Consider the following 21844-nt stretch of genomic DNA (forward strand, 5'->3'; position numbering starts at 1 on the left):
TTCCAAGACTACTTAAACTAACTTTATTATTAGGGATAATCTTACATCATATTACGGGTCTATAATCCTAAATAATTCCATTAATCCATTACTTTCTTTCTCTTAATCTTAAGAAAAACATCTACTAACATCGTAAAATTACGAGTGCTCGAATGCGATATGGATCGAGAGATGTTAAATTGTAGATTACAAACATGAAGCTTCTAGTAGTTTTTTTTTTCCCCAAATAATCTCCATGGCGTTTTTCGTGTTTGTTGTAACAAATTACGTAGCCGTTATTTTCCTCGTCGTCCATCTCCCAATTTGAATTTTTGAACGACGCCGGTTTATATTTTTTAGGAGCTCGTAGAGTCGCGCAGCGGCCCGACAGGCTCGCGATTGCGGTTGGGGTTCGGTTAGGGGTAAAATTGTCCGGAAACCGAGTCGAGCACGCCGGAACGGTTACGCGCGTGCGTGGCTCGGCCGAGTCACTGAGTGGGGGTGGACCGGAGCGAGTTTTTGAACCCGCTCAACCATGGCGGTAACCATGGTGGCGTCACGGCCCTCTATCTCCCCCTTTTTTTGTCCTAAGAAAAGCTAGGGCACAGCGAGGTGCTCCCCTCTGCCGCAGCCGCTCCTCGATCGGCGTATCTGAACCCTCGCTCCGCCCCTCGGGCTTCCTCCGTTGCATAGATCGAACTTCTCTCTGCGCCTCTCGCTTTCACTCCGTCGACGCTGAGATCGAGGAAGATGCGGTGACGAGGGCGTCGTGCGAGAGGGAAGCGTTTTACGTGCGTCTATCTTCTGTTTTTTCTGGCATCTTCTCATCCTTGGCACTGCCTGCTTCAGGACGCAGTGCAAAGTTTGATCTTGGCCTTTTCATGCCTCTTCAGTTCACTCTCCATGTGCGTCTAGGGTTTCTGTACGTATTCTTCCCTTTTATTTTTATTTTTACTTTTATGGTTGTTCTAATTGAGACTCTTCTCTCTTCTAGTATGCAATTGAAGGGCATCTTTAGTTAGTTCTATTCTCTACTCTGTACAATGGGCTCGGTTGTTATGGACATTGATCCAGAAGAGAACATGGAGGCACAGAACACCACTAAAGAGCCGATTGATCCCCTATCCGACGTTTGCAAGACTGAGGAGGAGGTCTCTGGTGAAAATGCTGCTGCTCTTGTTGGTAGCTATGCGAGCAAGGTGATTTCTGGAGTCAAGAAAGCACTTGTTGGTAAGGTCGCATCTTATGACCATGAAAGTAGATTGTACTCTGTTGTCTATGAAGATGGGACTCGGGAAGATTTGGATTCTTTCTTACTCTCCAAGATTATAGTCGCTGAGGATGGCAGTACTAGCTCCAATTTGAAGATTAGCTGTAAGAAGAGGAAGCTTGACTTTCTGGTATCTTCCGATTCCACGGAGCCAAATATGTCTTCTCCGGGGAAGAGGTTGATGAATAATGTGCCTAATGCTTCTGGCGGAAGTGGGACTTCTTCCGAGAGGTTGGACTCAGAACTCTCTGAAGATGCTAACTCTTCTAATAATTCTCCTGATTATATGCAGGCTTCTTGTTCAGTTGCTTTAGCAGAATGCCATATTTTAGATTTGCCTCCATCTTCCGGCGACATTGCTATTCCTGAGGAGTCAATCAGCTATTTATTCTCTGTATATGGATTTTTAAGATCACTTAGTGTTCAATTGTATTTATCTCCCTTTGGAATGGATGATTTTGTTGGATCCCTTAATTGTATGGTTCAAAATTCTTTGCTGGATGCCATTCATCTACAACTATTGCGTGCCTTGAGGCGTCATATTCAAGTTGTTTCTTCTGAGGGATCGGAGCTTGCCTCTAGATGTTTAAGGTTGTTTTTTCTTGTATTCTTCTTCTTCTTATTTTTTTATGTAGCTTGTAGTTTGTTTTCTTAGGATGCCACACTCATATTTTTCACTTTCCTCAAAATTCACAGACACTATGACTGGAGTTTGCTTGATGCATTGACATGGCCAGCTTTTGTTACAGAATATCTCTACCTAATGGGATATATGAGAAGTCTGGAAGGGAAAGGATATGGCACCATACTGTCAGATGGTGAATATTACAGACTTCCTGTCACTGCAAAACTCAAAATTTTGCAAATACTATGCGATGATGTAATAGATTCTGCAGAAATCAGAACTGAACTTGAAATGCGTGAGGACTTGGAGGATGATGAAGAAGACAACCTTGATCTTAGCCATCCTTTAGACAGTGGTCCATGCAATGTGCGATCTAGATCTTCCAGGATTTCTGCTAAGGTGCCAGTTGCACAAGTAACAACTTTGAAAATAACAGAATCTGAAGCAGACACATCCACTGGTAATATAGATGGCAACAGTGATGAATGTCAGCTATGTGGAATGGATGGCACTTTGATTTGTTGTGATGGGTGCCCCTCTGCATACCATTCTAGGTGTATTGGTCTGAATAAAGCTTTTCTACCTTCTGGGCAGTGGTTTTGTCCAGAATGTGTGGTTGATAAGAATTGTCCTGCATCTATCAAAGTAGGAAGGGGAATTAAAGGAGCTGAATATTTTGGAACTGATGTGTGTGGACGGATATTCCTGGCCTCTTGCAATTACTTGCTTGTGTAAGATGTTTTACCTGCAGCAATAGTATATTAACATAACCATTAATTTTACCTATAAAATGTTATTCGATTTCTGATAGTAAGTGCATGGTAACACAAAAAATATCTGAAGAAGCCAATCATTAGTTCGAATTAAAGTTCTCTTCAGATGTGTTTTTGAGCATCTTCCTAACTTTCTGTTATTTCTACCATTGTTTCTATTTGAACTTGTTTATGCCACATTCCTCTCACTTTTCCCAAGGTGCATATACACAAGTTAGGTCTTATTTATGTATATATTTTCTCATGTTTCACAAGCCACAAATGTTTGTGACACTAGGCATATATTAGCTACTTTTATTACCAACAGGTAGTTTTAGACTCTTAGGATGTTTCTGATGTTTTTCATTAGAACTTATAATCATTCAGTATGTCTGTTTGCAACATTGGCTAGTTAGATTCATCAGTCGCTAGATTTCCTATTTGATGCTGTTGAAATAATACTGCAGGATCGGTGCAGTTTTGGATGCAGATCCATTCTGTAGATACTACAACAAAGCTGATATCAGCAAGGTGTTAAGCTTGTTGTCCTCAGTTAGGGGGAATGCATCATCATATGCTCATATCTGTGATGGAATTTTAAAATTTTGGGAGATTCCAGCAAACAGTTTGGAGACTGGACAAGCTAAACCCATGGGTAATTATTATCTAGTTAAAAATAAACTTCTTATTTGATCTTCTGTATTATCTTGAATTCTAAATTAAGATATTTATCAATAATACAGAGGGAAACAATGTGTGTACAGACAGAGAGAGCAGTTCTGATATGGAAGCTAGATCCCACACTTCTGTGTTGAACTCAATAACACAGTCCAGGTTCCCAGAGATGCAACCCAATACAACAAAGCAAAATGTTGCTATAAGGAAGACAGAATTAACTTCGCTTGAAACCCTGTCATATCTCAATGGTGAGCAATTTTCTCTAGATGTTATTACTGAGAATGGCCACTTTTTTTTTTTCACAATGTCAAGTAAGCAATTTGGCAAAGTATCTATTTCCATGATTATGTCATCCTTAAAATTGTGATCAGGTACTCATAGATTAACAACACCTGACATTTCAAGTTGCATTTCAACAAATGAAAGTTTAACGAGTAGGGGAGATTCTGGTACTTCCCATGTCTTCAACAAGGGTTATGCAGTTGGGTTATCTGATGGAAGCAGGTACGGGATTCAGATCAGGAATGAGAAGACTAGAAATGGTAGAACTTCCTTCAACCCTCAAGTTTATGGGAACCAGTATATTCATGGTGATGTTGCTGCATCAGCTGCTGCAAATTTAGCTGTTCTTAGTACAGAAGAGAAGCGATTTTCTGAAACTCATGTTTCTTCCAACTCACGGAAAACTCCAGCGGCAATCATTTCATTGCAAATGAAAGCATTTACTGAAGCTACGATGTACTTCTTGTGGCCATCCTTTGAGAAGAAACTATTGGATGTCCCGAGAGAAAGATGTGGATGGTGCATTGCATGTAAAGGTTCAATTACAAACAGAAAAGGGTGCTTCTTGAATTTAGCTGCTGCAAATGCCCTAAAAGGGTCTGCAAGAAATAATACTGGATTTCGTCCAACTAAGCATTGTGAAACTCACTTCCCTACCATTGCAGCATATGTAGCAAACATCGAAGAGACATTGCATGGCCTAATTGATGGGTTATTGCTAGATGCAAACTATAATCTACAATGGCGTAGAAAAATCCGAGAAGCCTCTAGTTGTAGAGTCTTGAAAATCCTATTGCTCGAAGTGAGTTCACTATTTTTTAAATTTCCTTATATTACTATTATCTCTTCGAATTTGCCAAAGCAATAAGAAATCCTCTAGTGCTCTTATATTGGAACCAAGAATTGCTCTTTAAGTTATGATAATTGATTATTTCCAATGGTTATTATATTTTTAATTAGCCAATATGTAATATACCATCCACTAAAAGATGTCAACACCAAAATGTTGGAAAATTACTCTAGAATAATCTTTTTCCCACGACAAACAACAACTGCAACCATCAAATTTCCCACTTGGCCAGGAAGACCTTTATATCAGAGTCCAGAGATATAATCAAGGAATGGTGTAGAGCTGAATGATGCAGTGGTTCTCTGTCATTCATTACCTTCTCTCATGGTGTCCTAAAAATATTAATGAGCTTGTGGTGTAGGAGCCTAGAGTTTAAATTTGAGGATGAAACTTAAAACATGAGGTTTCTGTTTAATTATCATGGTTTTGCTATAACTTGGGTGTCTGAGTTACTGACATAAGTAGGTTTAGCTAAATAAAAATTCAAATTTCAATGTATCCTAATTTTGGTTTAAGATGCAGCAGTAAGTTGCTTTAGCAGTGTTGGTCTTGGGTCTACATCTGCTTTTCTGCTGAATAGATTTGTATAGTTGTTGAGTGGCATTGACAAGGTCAATTCAATTACTGCATTCTGACTATTGCAACCTGCATCTGGCTTGCACTATTAGACAGAATCCATCTCCCATATGCAGTAGCAATAAAAAAGCATGGCCTGCCAAATTATGGATTGAATGACTTCATTCTGGCCAATTTACTTTGGAGAAGCTCCACACACCTTCCAAATAGTTTTTGTGTTAATATATGATCTTGCATAACAATTTTAGTTTACATATCCATGTATCCTTTGGGATTCTACCTATCCATGACAGTCCTCAAGGGCCTATATCAGTTTATGCCTCTACAGGTAACATTTGCCTTGTCTACCCAAGCCATCTTGAGGAATATCCAATTTTACTGCAGAATGTTCACCAGCTACTTTGGATAAGATCAGATGACTTATTTTGAAGGTCATATCCTAGGACTTTTTGACTAGATGGCTTTTGGCTGCTTGAAGTTCCTGGTTGTTCTGATGCAGAGTGATCATTATCTCTGTTTTACATATAAGGAGAGAGAGAGCAGTAAGAGAGGTGGAATGTCAATGGAAGAATGTTCTGCATTGAATTTTTTAGGAACTGATAAAACCCAACTGGCAACTGAATGGATAGAACATTTGCAAAACAAACGAATCCAAAATTTCCATGCTTATGTTGCTGCCAATAGTTTCATACAGGTTCCTAATTGCCCAGTAAACAGGCTAGGCTCTCATCATTAATTTAACTTTGAGAAGATAAGAATTTTAGCCAATACAATTTCCTATCTGTTATTTGTTTTTTTTTCTCTTCTTGAACTAATCTTCTTGGAATTGCAAATAACTCAGCACTCTTAATTTGGAAAAGGCATGATGTGATTTTGTGGGATTGTGTCTTGAATTGGGAATGAACTTTGGAACCTGGGTTTGTATTTTTTGCTGATTATGCTTTACCTAGTCTCCAAAAATGTGTTTATAGGTGCAGGATACTGGAAATTTCTTGCCAATTTAAAATGTAACGTGTTCTCTTGGTTATGATGAATGAATGCAGAAGTGCTTTATGACTGGGATGTGGATTTTTTTTTTTAATTTTACCCTTTGTGCATTTTCCCTCTAAAATTTTCCTAACTGATCCTAATTGTTGAACTCAAAGCTTATTGTTGGTTTTTTACTGAGATCTCTAGTGCCACCACAAATTTCACTTAGACCACATGGTTGGTGGAAGATCTTTATATAGAGATCAATAACTCTATGTCGTTGTCCCTAAAATAGTTGTAGCCAGTTTGCTATTGTTGAATTATGGATACTTTGCATTCTTGTCATTTCATTTATGCTTGTTCATCCAAGGATTTCTGTTTATTATTGTCATTAACCTATTTTCTGGAGTATCAAACTTGAATAAGAAATGTTTTTTGACCCTCTGATGCAGCTTGAGCAGAGTATTCGTTCAATTGCCTTTTCTGGAACCTGGTTCAAACTGCTGAATGATGGGCTACTCAAGTTTCCTGCTACAACAATTTGTTCATCTCTCAATGGGCCAAGTCAAAAGCGTGGGCCAGGAAGGCGGAGCAAGAAACAATTAGCATCTGAATCTGCACTTGCATCATCAGAGAGTAGCAGGAAAGATGTGCAATGGTGGCGCGGGGGGAAGCTCTCAAAGATTGTTCTTCAGACTGAGACTCTTCCCAGTTCTTTGGTCAAAAAAGCAGCTCGACAAGGTAAAATTACTTAGCAAAGGTTCTTTTCTCTATTAATTCCCTGCTATTCTATAAGGATACTTCCAATTACCTCTGAAACATGTGTCATGATAGGTGGCTTTAAACGGATACCTGATATTTGCTATTCTGAAAGTCTTGAGCTTCCTAGAAGAAGCCGACAATTTGCTTGGAGAGCTGCTGTTCAAATGTGCAAAAATACCTCTCAGCTTGCTCTACAAGTTCGTTCTACATCATTTTGTTATCTTAGCTTTTGTTATTTCACTCTTCTTTTTTTTGACAAACCTTTTTATTTCTGGCTTGGGATTATCAGGTTAGATATTTGGATGCTCATATAAGATGGAAAGATCTTGTTCCTCCAGATCAAGCCAATTTAGATGGGAGGGGTCTAGACGGTGATGCTTCAGCTTTCAGAAATGTAGTCATATGTGATAAGCGGTCTATTGGAAATAAGATAATATATGCCCTTATTTTCTCTAGCCAGAAGCATATCCCTTTACGTGTAATGAAGAATGTTTTGGAAAAGGAAAGTATTGACAGCGAAAATAGCAAATCCTGGTTCTCTGAGAATCATGTACCGTTATATTTGATCAAAGATTATGAAGAGAGAATTCATGAAAAACTGTTGCCTGGTTCAGTGACATTAGGTATACATGCTCGACCAAAGTTTCAGGAAAAGCAACTAAAATTTCGGCCAAGAGATGTATTTTATTATCTATTACACAAAGGAGACAAACCTAGCAACAGTTCCTGTGCCTCATGCAAAGGAGATGTTAATTTAAGGTAATTTAAATCTTGAGTTAGTTTTCAAGCTAAATAAATTATTAACCGCCAACTTACTTTATTTTTTTTCCTATTGAATTAAAGGGACGCTAGCACATGCAGTATTTGCCAAGGTATGAAAATGCTGAGACCCTACATCTTTTAGATTCCCTGAAATTTGAAATTTCCAATGGATAAGAAATTAAAGGGATTTATTTCTTTGTAAATTTTTAGGTAAATGTCATAAGGATTGTGCAATACCCTTGATTGATCGAACGGGATCCTCTTTAGCTTTCAATATCACATGCAGAATATGCTATCATGATAAGACTGCAGCTCTTAATGCAAGTCGTATGGAGATCCGTAACACTCATCTTTCTAAAGGAATTCAAGATCAGTCTCTTTCTCATAAGAAAATAATGCTTCCAATGACAGCACTCAACACTATTGGGTCTACTGCTAAGGTGGTGGTTCAAGGAAAAAATATATTAGTTCCTAGTTCTAAGAAAGAAGGCAAGAGTAAGCGAGCAACAACCAGTACATATGGTCTCATTTGGAAGCGGAAGAATGGGAATGATGACAATGGTGGTCAGGATTTCAGACTGGTAAATATTGTTCTGAGAAAAACAGAAGGCTTAGATTCCTCAAGAAAACCAACTTGTTGCCTTTGCAATGCTCCTTACAGATCTGACCTGATGTACATTCGCTGTGAGAAGTGCCTAAGTAAGTATACGATAAATAGCATAATCTATTATTATATACCAATAACCTTTACTTAACTACTGTTCTTTATATTTGCAGATTGGTACCATGCGGATGCTTTGGAACTTGAGGAAGCCCAAATCTTTGATCTTGTTGGGTTCAAATGCTGCAGATGCCGAAGAAAAGCCTCCCCCAAGTGCCCGTATGACTGTAAGAAACCTGAGCTAAACTTTGTACAAAATAGAAATAGACTTAAAAGTACCATGCCAGACAATTCTACATTAGCACACAGATCTGTTGCTGCCTCTTCCGTTGCAAAGGAAGGTTTATCTGTAATTAATGGTGATCTTCTGCCTCGTTCCTCTGGAATTATTGAACAAATACAAACAATGGAAGCTGCAGTTCACCTGAGTGTGCCTAAACCAGAGCATAATAGCCAGCAGAAATTGTCTGTCAGAAGACCCCACACGACTGCCACAACGGATTTATGTTCTGTTAGTCAGTCTCCAGCAAGGAATAGCATTCCATGTGAAATAGATGACTATACTTTCTCTGTGACAAATGATAAGATATTTGCCAACTCTTCTGAAATGTTAACATCATATGATTATCAAGACAGTGCAAGCTGTGGAGCTGTTTCCTTTAATGATTTTAAGTGTGACGACCAATGGAATGATGATCAAACATACGAAGATGCCGAGGACTATGAACCACAAACCTATTTCTCATTCACAGAGCTGTTGGCATCTGAGAATGATCGAGCAGATATATCCGATGACCCTACTAATGCTGGAGGTATTGGTTGCCTGTCAGGTTGCGGCAAGATCGGATCGTATGAAGAACTCAAATATGCTGAATTAGGGCCGCAAGGTGTGTATTTAGCTGAGGAAGACATGGAAAACAAAGGAAGTGCAGTTCATAATCTGTTATGTAACATTTGTAAGCTCGATGAACCCCCTGCTGATCTTCTCTGTGAGGTTTGTGGGCAGCTCATTCATTCACATTGTTCTCCTTGGGTCGAAGATGAGGAGCCTTCTGGCGGAACAAATTGGAGATGTGGAAGATGTCGAGATTGGTGCTAGAAGATATGAATACCTTATGCTGGTTCTGTTGAAGCCCATACCTTGTTGGTTTTTCTGGACATGGTCAGATAACTCTAGCAAAGGTAACTTGGGACCAAAACTCTACTGGATGCTACTTATGCGCCAACGATATGCCATATAAAGTCTTATTCATTGCTTATATGAAGTACTATACCATTTGCAAACTTATGGAATGGGATCGGATGTTTTGCATCTAGATTTTAGCATATCGTACATGCAGTTTTTGGCCAACAGCTTACCTGGTAGGTGATCTTTTCGCTTTGTGGATAATGAATCTGAAAGGGTGACTGGACGAGGAAAGCTGGATGCCTTTGTAGTAGTACATCTGATAATTTTTTTTTTTGTTACAGTGTACTCTGTAGGTGCAAACTACCTGAGAGAAAGAGAAGAAATACGAAATCATTTTATCTTCGGTAACGAGTGTGCTCTTCCTTATGCTAGTGAACTTGTGTTTCTGTGCAATTTCTGTTTGTTCAGATATGCCTCAGCGAGTGAATGAAGCAATTTATGAAAGCAAAATTCCATTCTTAATGAACAATTGATGCAACTGTATCTCTGGTGGAGCACTAAGATGAAATTGGAGTGATTCATTTGATTTCCTTCTCGATGTCTTTTGAATTTTGTGCAAGAGTGTTGCTAATTTGAGGTTGGAGGGAGGCATTTGACGACTTAGATTTCGATACCAACAGCAATAACATAAACTATCAAGAATCTATTTGACAGGATATGAAAGCAATGTCTAGGTTTGCATCTTACGAAAACTCCGATTAGCATGAGTTGTCTTTGGATGAGAGTAATTCATACCATAGAAGTGGACAGTCATATAAGATCCTACTGGATTAGACAAACAAAAGCATTTGTGAGATTAAGGTGGTATTTAGTTCTCTCCTAGGAATTAGAATAGGAATGAATATCATAGTATTGTGGAATGAGAATGGGTATGAGCTTGGGTATCATTTTTAAAATTAATGTTTGGTGAGTTGAATATTTTTAATCGGAATGATTTTTTTTTTTTACCCTTAGAGGAAAATTAGAGAAAAAATTAGATGGAAGAGAAAGTTGAATGTGAGAGAAATATATGATGAGAGAAAATGATGAGAGAGAAAGTATGATGAGAGAAAAAGTGTGATGGGAAAAAATGAAGAGAGGAAAAATGTGATGAGAGAAAATGAGAAGAGAGAATGTGATAGGAGAGATTGAGAAGAGAAAAAATATGATATGAGAGAAAGTGTTGAGAGAGAGAGTAATGGGAAAAAATAAAGAGAGAGAAATTGTGATGAGAGAAAATGAGAGATTGAGAAGAAAAAATATGATGAGAAAATGTGATGAGCGAGAAAGTATGATTGAAAAAAATGAAGAGAGGGAAAGTGTGATGAGAGAAAATGAGAAGAGAAAATGTGATGAGAGAAAATATGGAGAGAGATATGATAAGAGAGATTAAGGAGAGAGAAAGTATGATGAAAAATGAGAAGAGAATGAAGAGAGAAAATAATGAGAGAGAGTATGTGATGAGAGAGAATACAGAGAGAAAATGGTAGAGAATGTGTGATGAGAGAATGAGGAGAGAGAGTGTGATAAAGAGAATGAAGAGATATAAAGTATGATAAGATAAAATATGAAGAGAGAGTACAGTAAAAGAGAGATTGAGGAGAGAGAAAGTATGATGAGAGAATGAAGAGAGAGAAAATAATGAGAGAGTGTGTGATGAGAGAGAATGAGGAGAGAGAAAGTATGTTGTTAGAGAAAATGTGATGATAGAATGAGGGGAGAGAAAGTATGATGAGAGAGAACAAGGAGAGAGAGTGAAATGAAAAAAAAAATTAAACAAATATACTAAGGATATTTTTATCCAAAACTTAATTCTTATTTCCATTCCATCAAAATCCAAGGAAATGAGTGATTTTCATCCATACCCAAATTTTTAGATTTTATTCCAAAATCTTGATTTCATTCCCATCAACCAAACACAAGATTTAGGAATGAATCCATTCCCTCATTCCCAAACCTCTAAATCAAACGCCACTAATAGTTCGATCTAATTCGTCGAGTGCTGAGACTTATAGTGCGAGTTGCATATGGTCGTCGACAATGAAATTTAAAAGGTGGTTCGCGTAAACTTGGGTTAGAGTGGTTGATTGTGGATGGATCGATCCTTCCAAACTTTGCTCTAAAATTTGGTAGCCACATTGGCCTCATTTCTTCTAATGGTTTAGGTTCATAGTCAAAATTTAAAAGAGTGGAGTAGTTTCTTAGGATTATCACCGGCGAATCTCCTCATCTCGGCGCTCTTGCCCAAGAAGGAAGTAGGAAAGGAGCCGAAGACACCATCCTAGCCTATAACAAAGTCGCTCAAGAGGCTTGATTTCGATATAGTTCAATGACCGTTGCTCTTTCTTTATAACTAATTTTAAGGAAAAGTTGATGTCTTTTCCTTGATTAGATTGGTTAGTTAGATTAGCTCGATAGTCTATATAAACATACTAGCTAGCTTGATTTGTTTAACTGTTATGAGAAAATTTCATAAATTATTTATGAATAAATAAGATAAATTTATTTCTTAATTTTTTTATTTAAGTACATAAAATTTATATATTTTTATAATTTAAAATTATTTGTTAGAAATTAAAAAATAATATAAGTTTGAATTAGATAAATATTTAATTAATTTATAAAGACGACGACAGCATTATTTGTTGAGGAATAAATTTTTTAATAAATAATATTGAATAAATTTGATAAATAAATAAATAAAAATTAATCACTATTAAGCTCTAAGTTTGTCCGTCTTTTTTTAAAGAACAAAATTGAGAATTTTTTTTATATATAAATTTGGATTTTAATAAGTAGTTTAATAACTATTATTTTTTGGAACTACACCCGAAATGAAATTAAAGTTAAAAATTTATTATCGATGAACAAATTATAGTTTTCTTATGATTACAATAAAGTATTATTTTGAAAGCAAATTTATTTCTTTAATTAATTGCAGATAGACGAAGTCAAATAACTTAACAGAGTTTTTAAAATTAATTGTTATAACATCAAGAATCTAATGAACTCCCATAAAATCCATTTAACTACAGCTAATTATTCGGAATTACATACAACCTAATTAATTATAGGTAAGAAAATAATTAAAAATAAGAAAATTTTCAAATAAAAACAGTGGGGGTGAGCTTAAAATCAGATGAATAAACAATTGTGTAATGCTTCTATTGGCTGAAATTGTCAAACTTAGCTTGTTTAAAATCAAGTATAATTAATATCAGTGGCGGTAAGATTAACAATAGTGTAATTCTTTTATGGCGCTAAAATAATTTAACAGAAAAAAAATTCAAATATAAATAGATGTGATAAGCTTAATCTGAAGTGAATTAACAACTTGTTTGATCTTGTTTCTTGGGATTCAAACTATTATATTCCTCCTTTCGGCGAATTGAATCCTCCGATCGATCGAGGTGGAGAATCCAGCAATGGCGATGGCGTCGTCATGCTGCTTTGATCTTAACACTCTTCCTCCACAGGTTTATTTCGTTTTCTTCGTTTTTTGGCATACATCTCTTTAATTAGGTTTGATCATTTTTTATTTTAATTCTATTGTATTCCGATGCATGATCGTATTGCACTGTTTTAAGATTTTATTTTATTTTATTTTATTTTTCTAGATCATAAAATCTTATGAGATTAGTGTATTAATTAACAAGAGTTTATATATACTTAGATTAATCTTCCACTGGCAAAAGTCATCACTGACGAAGATCTGGAGATGAAGAATCTAGGAATAGTGAATTGGTCGCCATTCTGCTGGGATCTTAATGTTACTCCTCCACAGGTTAAATTTCATTTTCCTCCTCCTCCTCCACAGGTAAATTTCATTTCATTTCATTTATTTTATTTTATTTGTTGATAATTATATTTTCATGTTAATCTATAATTTCACAGTGAATTAATTAATGTTTATTTTGATTCATAAACGACAACTATCCAGTTTTTTTTGACTGTCATTAATTCTGTTACAAATTGACAGTTGAATAATTTTGTTAAAACATTTGAAACTTCCTCCCTTGATTTATTTTTAATCATCAAATCACATTATTAATTAATATGAGATTTTATTTCCTTTCATGTTAAAATAATGTAATAAACAAGTTGTATACTTATGTTTACGCGCGCGCGTACAGATTAATCTTCCACCTGCCAAAGTCATCACTAACGAAGACGGACACTATATATTTGGGATTGAGGCCTCTCTGACACCAAGATGTAAAACACTAGCTAATTACTAATTCATCTTTTAATTTGTTATATTAATTAATCATGTTTAATTTTTTTTTTTATAATAACAAGCTTAATTAATTATGTTTCAAATATGTAAGTGTTTGAGAAGCTCGGCCTTAGTCTACATGATCTTCTTCGGAAGAATAGCTATGGATCTTTGCCACTTGATCTAGTCCGCGATATTGGCAGGCAGCTACTGAAGTCTATTGCAGGTTTGTGAAACATTAGCTACTTTCTGTAGTTATCAAGAGAAGACACTTTAGAATTATAGACTAATTAAGACGGTTCTTGTTTTTATTTCTCATTATAGTCATGCACGAGCTACAATTTATTCATACGGATCTAAAGCCCGAAAATATTCTCTTGGTCTCCTCGGACTTCATGACGATTTCTGATCATAAGGTTAGTTCTCGATCGTCTCAATGCAATTTGGCTTCATTTATTTGAATTGAGTCTTTTCTTACTCATTAAATTCTTTTACTTTTCCCTTTTGCAGCATCTACCGACATCAAATGCTATCAAAGTCATAGATTTTGGAAGTTCGACATCTGGGTATCAGAAACATAGACATTTGATCACGACGAGGCCTTACCGTGCACCTGAAGTCATTCTTGATAATTAAAAACTTATTTTATCATATATGTTATTATTGTTAATTGTGTATTATGTTATTCTAATTATTGACTGAATTCAATTTAGTCGGAAATTGCCGATTGAATTTAAATCAGTCGATATTTACCGACGGAATTAGTTATTCTATCGATAATTATATTTTTTTAATTCAATTGGTAATTGCCAACTGCACTCATGAGTGGGGCTATCCCTACGATTTAACTCGTTTAATTTTGACAAGAAATGATACTACAAGAATTTCTGTAAATAACGACGGAATTATTGACTGAATTTAATTCAGTCGGAAATTGCCGACTGAATTTTGTTAGGACCAAAAGTGAGCTAGAGGGGGGGGGAGGGGGGGGTGAATAGCTCTTCGCGTGCTCGTTGCTCGGCGTTGCTTGTTTCTTCAAGGATGCGCAGCGGAAATACAAAGAAACAAATACAACCACGCTAACACTTGGATTTTACTTGGTATCCACCTCCAAGGGAGGTGACTAATCCAAGGATCCACACAACGCACGCACCCTCCACTGATGAAACTCTCCTTTATGGTAACTACCAAGGGCGGAGAAGTCCTACAAGACTCAATACAAGAAGAAGAAAGGGTAGTAAAGAAATACAAGCTTACAAGCTTACAATGAGTGCACAAACCCTAACCCTAGTTTCTTCTTCTTGCTTTGATCCGCCTCTTGACTTGGAAGAGCCTCCAAGAACCTTCAAGAACTGGCGATCTCGAGCTTGAGAAGAGCTGTGGAGGAGCTGGTGAAGATCTGAAATGAATCGGTGAAGAGAGATGCCGAAGACAACGCTCGCCTGCGGCTCAAATACAACGCAACGGTCGGATCCCGATCGATTCAATTATTCCCAATCGATCGGGGAGGCTTTGGATCGATCCACGGATCGATCCAGAGCGCCTCTGTGCTCTGGAAAAACGCCTGGATCGATCTATGGATCGATCCAGCGCTTATCGCGCGAAGCAGCATCGTCCCAATCGATCCACTGATCGATTGGGACCTCTGGATCGATCCACTGATCGATCCAGAGGCTTTCTGTCACTGGGAAAGGTCTGGATCGATCCACTGATCGATCCAGAGCCTGGTTTTTGCCCAAAACCAAATCCCAAACCAACATCCGGTCAACCTTAACCTGTTGGTACGTCATGCCTAGCATCTAGTCACTCCCTTGACCTGCTAGGACTCCCTCACCAAGTGTCCGGTCAATCCCTTTGACCCACTTGGACTTTTCTTTCGTGCCAAGTATCCAGTCACTCTTTTGACCTACTTGGACTTTCACCTAGCTTCACTCACTAGGATTTTCAATCTGCCTAGCTTCACTCACTAGGTCTTTCACCTGGCTTCACTCACCAGGACTTTCCTTCTGCCTGGCTTCACTCACCAGGACTTCCAATCTGCCTAGCTTCACTCACTAGGTCTTTCACCTGGCTTCACTCACCAGGATTTCCATCTGCCTAGCTTCACTCACTAGGACTTTCACCTGGCTTCACTCACCAGGATTTCCTTCCAGTCAAGTATACCTACTTGACTCTTCTTCATTCAACACTGATCAGTCCCTGATCAGAATCTCCCCATATGAACAACTGCACCTGCATTGTCCATGTGTCTACATGTATTGTCAAATATCGAAACTATGACCAAGACTCAAGCTTGGTCAAACCAGTCAACCTTGACCTAAGGGATATTGCACCAACAATCTCCCCCTTTTTGATGTTTGACAATACCTTTAAGTTTGGACCATTCTGAGTTAAGCTAATCCCATAGCCTTAACTCCATTCATGCCAAAATATGAATGTTGGTTCCCTTCATTCTCCCCCTATTACCTCCCCCATAGGTAATGGAGACCTAACTTAAACCACACATTCTCCCCCTATTGGCACACATCAACCCATCTTTGAGCACACATCAACCCGTGCCTCAAGTTTGGGCACACTTCAACAAATGCCCCATTGTTGAAAAACTCTCCCCCTGAAGAGTTGCTCGTCGTTGTTCACAAGTGACCAACACGATAATGAAGGTTCCATACCCTTCATTTTCACCAATGCTCACCCTTGAGCATTAACAAAGTCCAATAACCTAAATGAAGGTCCCATACCCTTCATTTATTCTTAACCCTACATTTCTTCCTCAATGTAGGCAAATGCCCATCCTTGAGCATTATCCACTTGAAACCACTTGAACAATGAGGATATCCACTCCCCATTAAAGTTCAAACGCTCAACCTTGAGCATGTTCTTAACGGAAGGTTAACCACCTTCCAAGGTTCATGAAACATAATTTTCATGCCTTTAAAGAGTACCTCCCCCTAAAGACATGGTGGTAACTTCTGTCATTGCACCAACAATGACCTGGAATCCCTAAAACTTTAAGAAACCCAATTGTAGAAGTTTTGAGGTTCAAATATTCAAAATCTGAAACAAACCTCAACCTAAACTTCAACTTAGCCTTCCTTAACCAATCCATCCTTGTTTTCACATGAAAACACCCGTTTTATGTATACAAATGTATTTTTAGGGGTTTGGAATAGTTACCTAGACTAAAATAGGTTCAAAGATGCTGAAATCAGACCTTCCCAGCCAAAATTAGCATCTTCGATCGATTAGAGTTGGGTTCCAATCGATTGAACCCTTCTGAATCGATCCACGGATCGATTCAGTCTTCTTGGATCGATCGGCTGATCGATCCAGAGAGCTTCTGCTCGCGAGAAATGCCTTCTGAATCGATCCACGGATCGATTCAGGCACTCCAATCGATCCATGGATCGATCGGAGCTCTGATAGTTGCTGAATTTCAAAATCAGCCAACTTCAGAAACCCCTAGAAAATTCTACAAAATTCTAAAAATCGTGAAAATTTGTGTAGACATTATTTAGGGTATATACTATCAAGGAAAAATAGTTTTCTATGAAAATACATCATATTTTCAACGATTAACACAAACTTGAAAACTTGCAAAAACTTTAGTGTTTTCTTCAGGTTTGTGTCTAACTATTCAATGGTGATTACTATCAAAAGATAGCCTTCACCAAGGTTTTCAAAAAGCATTTTAAAAACATTTTCAAAACCAATATCCCATCATGTTCCTTGGGCATAATGCACATGACTTGTACATTAGCTTTCCCAATGATGGGAAAACACATAACTATGTGCTTTGATGAACTTAAAACTCAAGGAAATGCACTAAGTCAACATGTTGAGTTTTGTTCATCATCCTAACATCTCACTTATATCTATTGTGCACAAAACACATACAAGTCATCTTATAGGTCTTTGTGAGATGTAAATTTTGGTTTTGCCCTAATCTAGGGATCATGCATATCTATCTAGGTATTTTAGAGATATTAGACATCCACCTAGGATGTCACTTGTTAATAAGTGTTGTTAAATGTCATTTGTCCTTAATTACAAGGAATTAAACTTAATGCATGATTATGTTATGGCATACATCAAAATGAAATAATTTTCTAAAGAAAATATCCTATAACTACATGATGTATGAATGTCATGACATGGTATTTTTAGATTTTTCATAATAAAACATGAATGCAAAATCCAAATAAAATATGATGTCATGGCATATTATGGGCAAACAATCATGGCAAGGTTTAGCATAAATAAAATATACCTAGATTTCCTATCTAAGTATCCTTAACCACTTAGCTAAACTCAAAATACCACTATTTTTAACTTAAACCGTTGAACCTAGATTGCCCTAAATGCTTCAAAGAAATGCCAAAACTTAAATTGACATTTCTATTTCTCTTGATTTGTTTATGCCACTTAAAAATTAAGCATGTCCTCAAATGTTGGCATATTCCATTTTTCTTCAAGAGTGATTACATAAATCAAGGCCCGGATTGCCTTAAATTTCCAAGAGAATACCAAAATCCCAACTTGGTATTTCTCAAGGTTTTCCCAATTTGTGCCATTTTAAGATAAAATCAAATTTTCCACCATTAGGCACATTTTACTCTTTTAAGGAGTAAACAATAGTTCCATTCCATTTTCAAAGGTTAACAAAAACCTTGAAAATGCTCCTTGAGTGTCAATTTCCTCAAAGTTGGGTTAACTACCCTTCTAATCGGAGTTGACACTCTCTAACCCATCTATGGGGTAGAGAAGATGCTCTTAGGAACCCAACACCTATTGGTGCTCCTTGGATGCTCTAGGTACTCACTAGGGATAACTTCCCTAGATACCTTCCTAGTGACCTTGTTGGGCTTCTTAGAAGCCTTGGTCACATTTTCTAGGTCAACTCTAGGGATAGCCTCCCTTGTGACCTTGTTAGTGACTTTCTTAGACTTCTTAGAAGTCTTAGTCACATTTATTGTAAACATACTCTTAGGGATGACTTTCCTAGTATTCTTGTCTTGACCACTAGACCTAGGGTTTGTTCCATAACTATATGGAACTCTATGGTAAGAGAGCACATCCTTCTTAGCCTTTGGTTTGTATCCCAAACCTCTATGGCCATTGGATGACTTTTGTGCTCCTAGACCTAGGCTATGCTCATTTTGCTCTTTTAGGATATTTTCCATCCTTTTTAGGGTCTTTTCCATTTTATCAAGCCTTGACCTCAAGACTTGATTTTCTATCACTAAGTCCTTAGTTTTTGGTTTTCCATTAAATTTATGAGCATTTTTATTTCTAGGCTTGTAGCTAAGGTCCTTAGTGTGATTGCCTAGATTTTTATCTACCTTCCTAATCCTAGGTGTGGTAGTTTTAGCATGGTAAACTACATTATTTTCCTTAATTTTACCATGCTCTCTATTCTTATGGTAAATAGCATTAAAATGATAAAAAATAGAACTATCATGCTTTTTACCATAACTTAAAGGGGTAGGCTCAATAAATGTTACCTTCTTCTTTACCTTGGAGGCTCCCCCTTGACTAATGCCTCCTTGAGCCTTGACCATCTTCTTCCCCTTGGGGCATTGACTTCGGTAATTCCCCTTTTGGTTGCACAAGAAGCACACAATGTGCTCCTTGCTCTTCTTTGTTCCGGGAATGGTCTCCTTGAGCTTCTCCTTGCCTTTTTGTGCCATTTGGCCCATTTTCTTGACCAATTTGGGGCACTTGCTCTTGTAGTGCCCATGTTCCCTACATTCAAAGCATATAATATGATTTTTATTATTAATTGAAATATTTGTACCTTTGCTTGTAGGGGTGACATCTTTTCCTTTGGATCCGGAGGTAGAAGCTTCCTCTTGATCGGACCTTGATCCCCCTCCATTTGATTTTTCTTGACTTGTGGAGGTAGAATCTTCTTCCACCTCTTCTTCTCTTGACCCGGATGTAGAAGCTTCTCCTTCTTCTTGATCCGGTGTCACCAAGAATTGCTCCCCCTCAATCCTAGAGGTGGAGGCTTCATCATCTTGAATATGAAACAAGGAGTATGCTCCCTCCTTGTTCCCTTCGTTGCATTCCCTTGAGGATGAAGCTTCTTGGATTTCCTCTTCTTCGGAGGTTGAGCATCTCTCAACCTTTGAGTCCTCCTCTTGGTCTTGCTCCACAGAGTCACCCTCTCTGGATTCTTCATGATCTTGTACAGTGGAGGGGATCTCTTCATGAAGCTTGGCCAATTTGCTCCATAGTTCCTTTGCATCTTCAAACTCTCCAATTTTGCAAAGGATGGTGCTTGGCAATAAATTGACCAAAAGCTTGGTCACTTTGTCATTTGTCTTGCACCTTTGGACTTGCTCCGAGCTCCATTTGCTTTTCTTGAGAAGCTTGTCCTTGGAGTTTGTTGGAGCTTTGAAACCTTCCATAAGAGCAAACAATTGCTCTATCTCCATCATAAGAAAATTTTCGATTCTTGATTTCCAAGAATCGAAGCTTGTAGATAAATATGGTGGAGCCACCCTTGTGTCAAATCCAAGTCCATCTTGGAATTGCATCTTGAAGTTGAGCTTGATAAAATCATGAACTTGAAGAATTTGCTCCAACTTCTTCACCCTCTAGCTTTTCTTGTTATGCTTAACCCTTCCGGCGATGATTCCGGTGAAGAGCGGCCTTGCTCTGATACCACTTGTTAGGACCAAAAGTGAGCTAGAGGGGGGGGGGGTGAATAGCTCTTCGCGTGCTCGTTGCTCGGCGTTGCTTGTTTCTTCAAGGATGCGCAGCGGAAATACAAAGAAACAAATACAAGTCCCTGATCAGAATCTCCCCATATGAACAACTGCACCTGCATTGTCCATGTGTCTACATGTATTGTCAAACATCGAAACTATGACCAAGACTCAAGCTTGGTCAAACCAGTCAACCTTGACCTAAGGGATATTGCACCAACAAATTTAAATCAGTCGATATTTACCGACGGAATTGGTTATTCTATCGATAATTACATTTTTTAATTCAATTGGTAATTGCCAACTGCACTCATGAGTGGAGCTATCCCTGCGATTTAACTCGTTTAATTTTGACAAGAAATGACACTACAAAAATTTCTGTAAATAACGACAAAATTATTGACTGAATTTAATTCAGTCGGAAATTGCCGACTGAATTTAAATCAGTCGATATTTACCGACGGAATTGATTATTCTATCGATAATTACATTTTTTAATTCAATTGGTAATTGTCAACTGTACTCATGAGTGGAGCTATCCCTGCGATATGTGGAGCATCGGTTGCATTTTGATAGAACTTTGCACCGTAAGTGCTTCTTTAATTTCCAAAATGTAGATAAAAACATGTGTTTAAAATTTTAATGTTTGATTTCTTATGATTATGAAAACAGGGTGGAGCGTATTTTAGGACTCCCCAAGACTTGGAGCACTTAGTGATGATGGAGGCAATGTTGGGTCCCTTGCCACGCCAAATACACACCGCACTCCAGTATGTCAATCTCAACTCTCATGTTTCTGTTATTCTAATTAAATTGTGGTGCTTATTTTCTCACCTCTATTGTTCATCGACAGGGAAGCACTGGAATCGAAGTCGTCAAAACAATATATTTCACAGGAAAGATTGATAGACATCTTCATGTTGGATTCCGTTGAGGTAATAAATTAAGAAGTTTTTTAGATAGATATGTTGTTGTCCAGATAATAATCAAATCAAACCTCCTCATCATTCAAATTAGATATGTTGTTGTCCAGATAATAATCAAATCAAACCTCCTCATCATTCTGAATTTGAAATTGCAAGATTTGGTGATGAGCCACATCAATGATTCTGCTAATGCTAATTATGATCTAGTGGACCTTCTTCAGAGGCTTCTCCGCTACGATCCAGCTGAGCGTCTCAAGGCCAGAGATGCACTTACACATCCCTTCTTCGCTCGCTATTAAGCTTTGTAGTTGTAATCACATGTAACTGAATGAATGCTTTTGTAAATTCTACTTCTACTTTTGTAACTTGTATTTAATTCATTGTATTTTCCATATTCACCTGAGTTCACTGTTAATTATATTTGTCCTTGTGAATCATACAGTTTATCCTTCCAGTGTATTCTACATTTTTTATTTCCAAAGTAGCTTTTTAATAATTGAAACATGAATAGAAAAGTAGGCTTCGATTTAAATATTCAGCCAATAAAAAAAAGACTAACTGTGAAAAAAAAATGTGAATATGATTTTAAACCCACTCTTTTAATATCTCCAAGCAAACAAATGACTTGAAAGGCAATTGACTCGATCCTTCCACCTAT

General features: G+C 37.5%; 2 protein-coding genes across 4 annotated transcripts; both read left to right on the forward strand.

The window, feature by feature from the left end:
* The first annotated feature begins 524 nt into the window (after positions 1–524).
* On the forward strand, positions 525–9805 carry LOC122046216 (DDT domain-containing protein PTM-like). 3 transcript variants are annotated; one of them, XR_006130193.1, is made up of 13 exons: positions 525–901; positions 974–1840; positions 1946–2605; positions 3094–3281; positions 3370–3552; positions 3676–4388; positions 6434–6722; positions 6816–6940; positions 7033–7502; positions 7587–7615; positions 7716–8204; positions 8283–9528; positions 9637–9805. XR_006130193.1 is itself a non-coding variant. In XM_042606795.1 (12 exons), exons 2-12 carry the CDS (start codon positions 1023–1025, stop codon positions 9263–9265), a joined length of 4947 nt encoding a protein of 1648 aa, XP_042462729.1. In that variant the 5' UTR covers positions 525–901; positions 974–1022; the 3' UTR covers positions 9266–9805. The 3 variants fall into 3 exon arrangements, 2 of the variants coding, with proteins under 2 accessions (XP_042462729.1, XP_042462730.1); XM_042606795.1 differs by having other exon boundaries at positions 8283–9805; XM_042606796.1 differs by having other exon boundaries at positions 525–884; positions 8283–9805.
* A 2954-nt stretch (positions 9806–12759) lies between these two features.
* Positions 12760–21485, forward strand: LOC122048426 (serine/threonine-protein kinase AFC1-like). The gene is made up of 11 exons (XM_042609994.1): positions 12760–12810; positions 13008–13151; positions 13468–13549; positions 13663–13776; positions 13875–13996; positions 14061–14181; positions 19581–19585; positions 20791–20847; positions 20933–21030; positions 21114–21195; positions 21294–21485. Exons 1-11 carry the CDS (start codon positions 12760–12762, stop codon positions 21483–21485), a joined length of 1068 nt encoding a protein of 355 aa, XP_042465928.1.
* The last annotated feature ends 359 nt before the right edge of the window (positions 21486–21844 follow it).

Source organism: Zingiber officinale, chromosome 2B (assembly GCF_018446385.1).
Source record: "Zingiber officinale cultivar Zhangliang chromosome 2B, Zo_v1.1, whole genome shotgun sequence".
In the NCBI taxonomy this organism is placed as follows: Eukaryota; Viridiplantae; Streptophyta; class Magnoliopsida; order Zingiberales; family Zingiberaceae; genus Zingiber; species Zingiber officinale.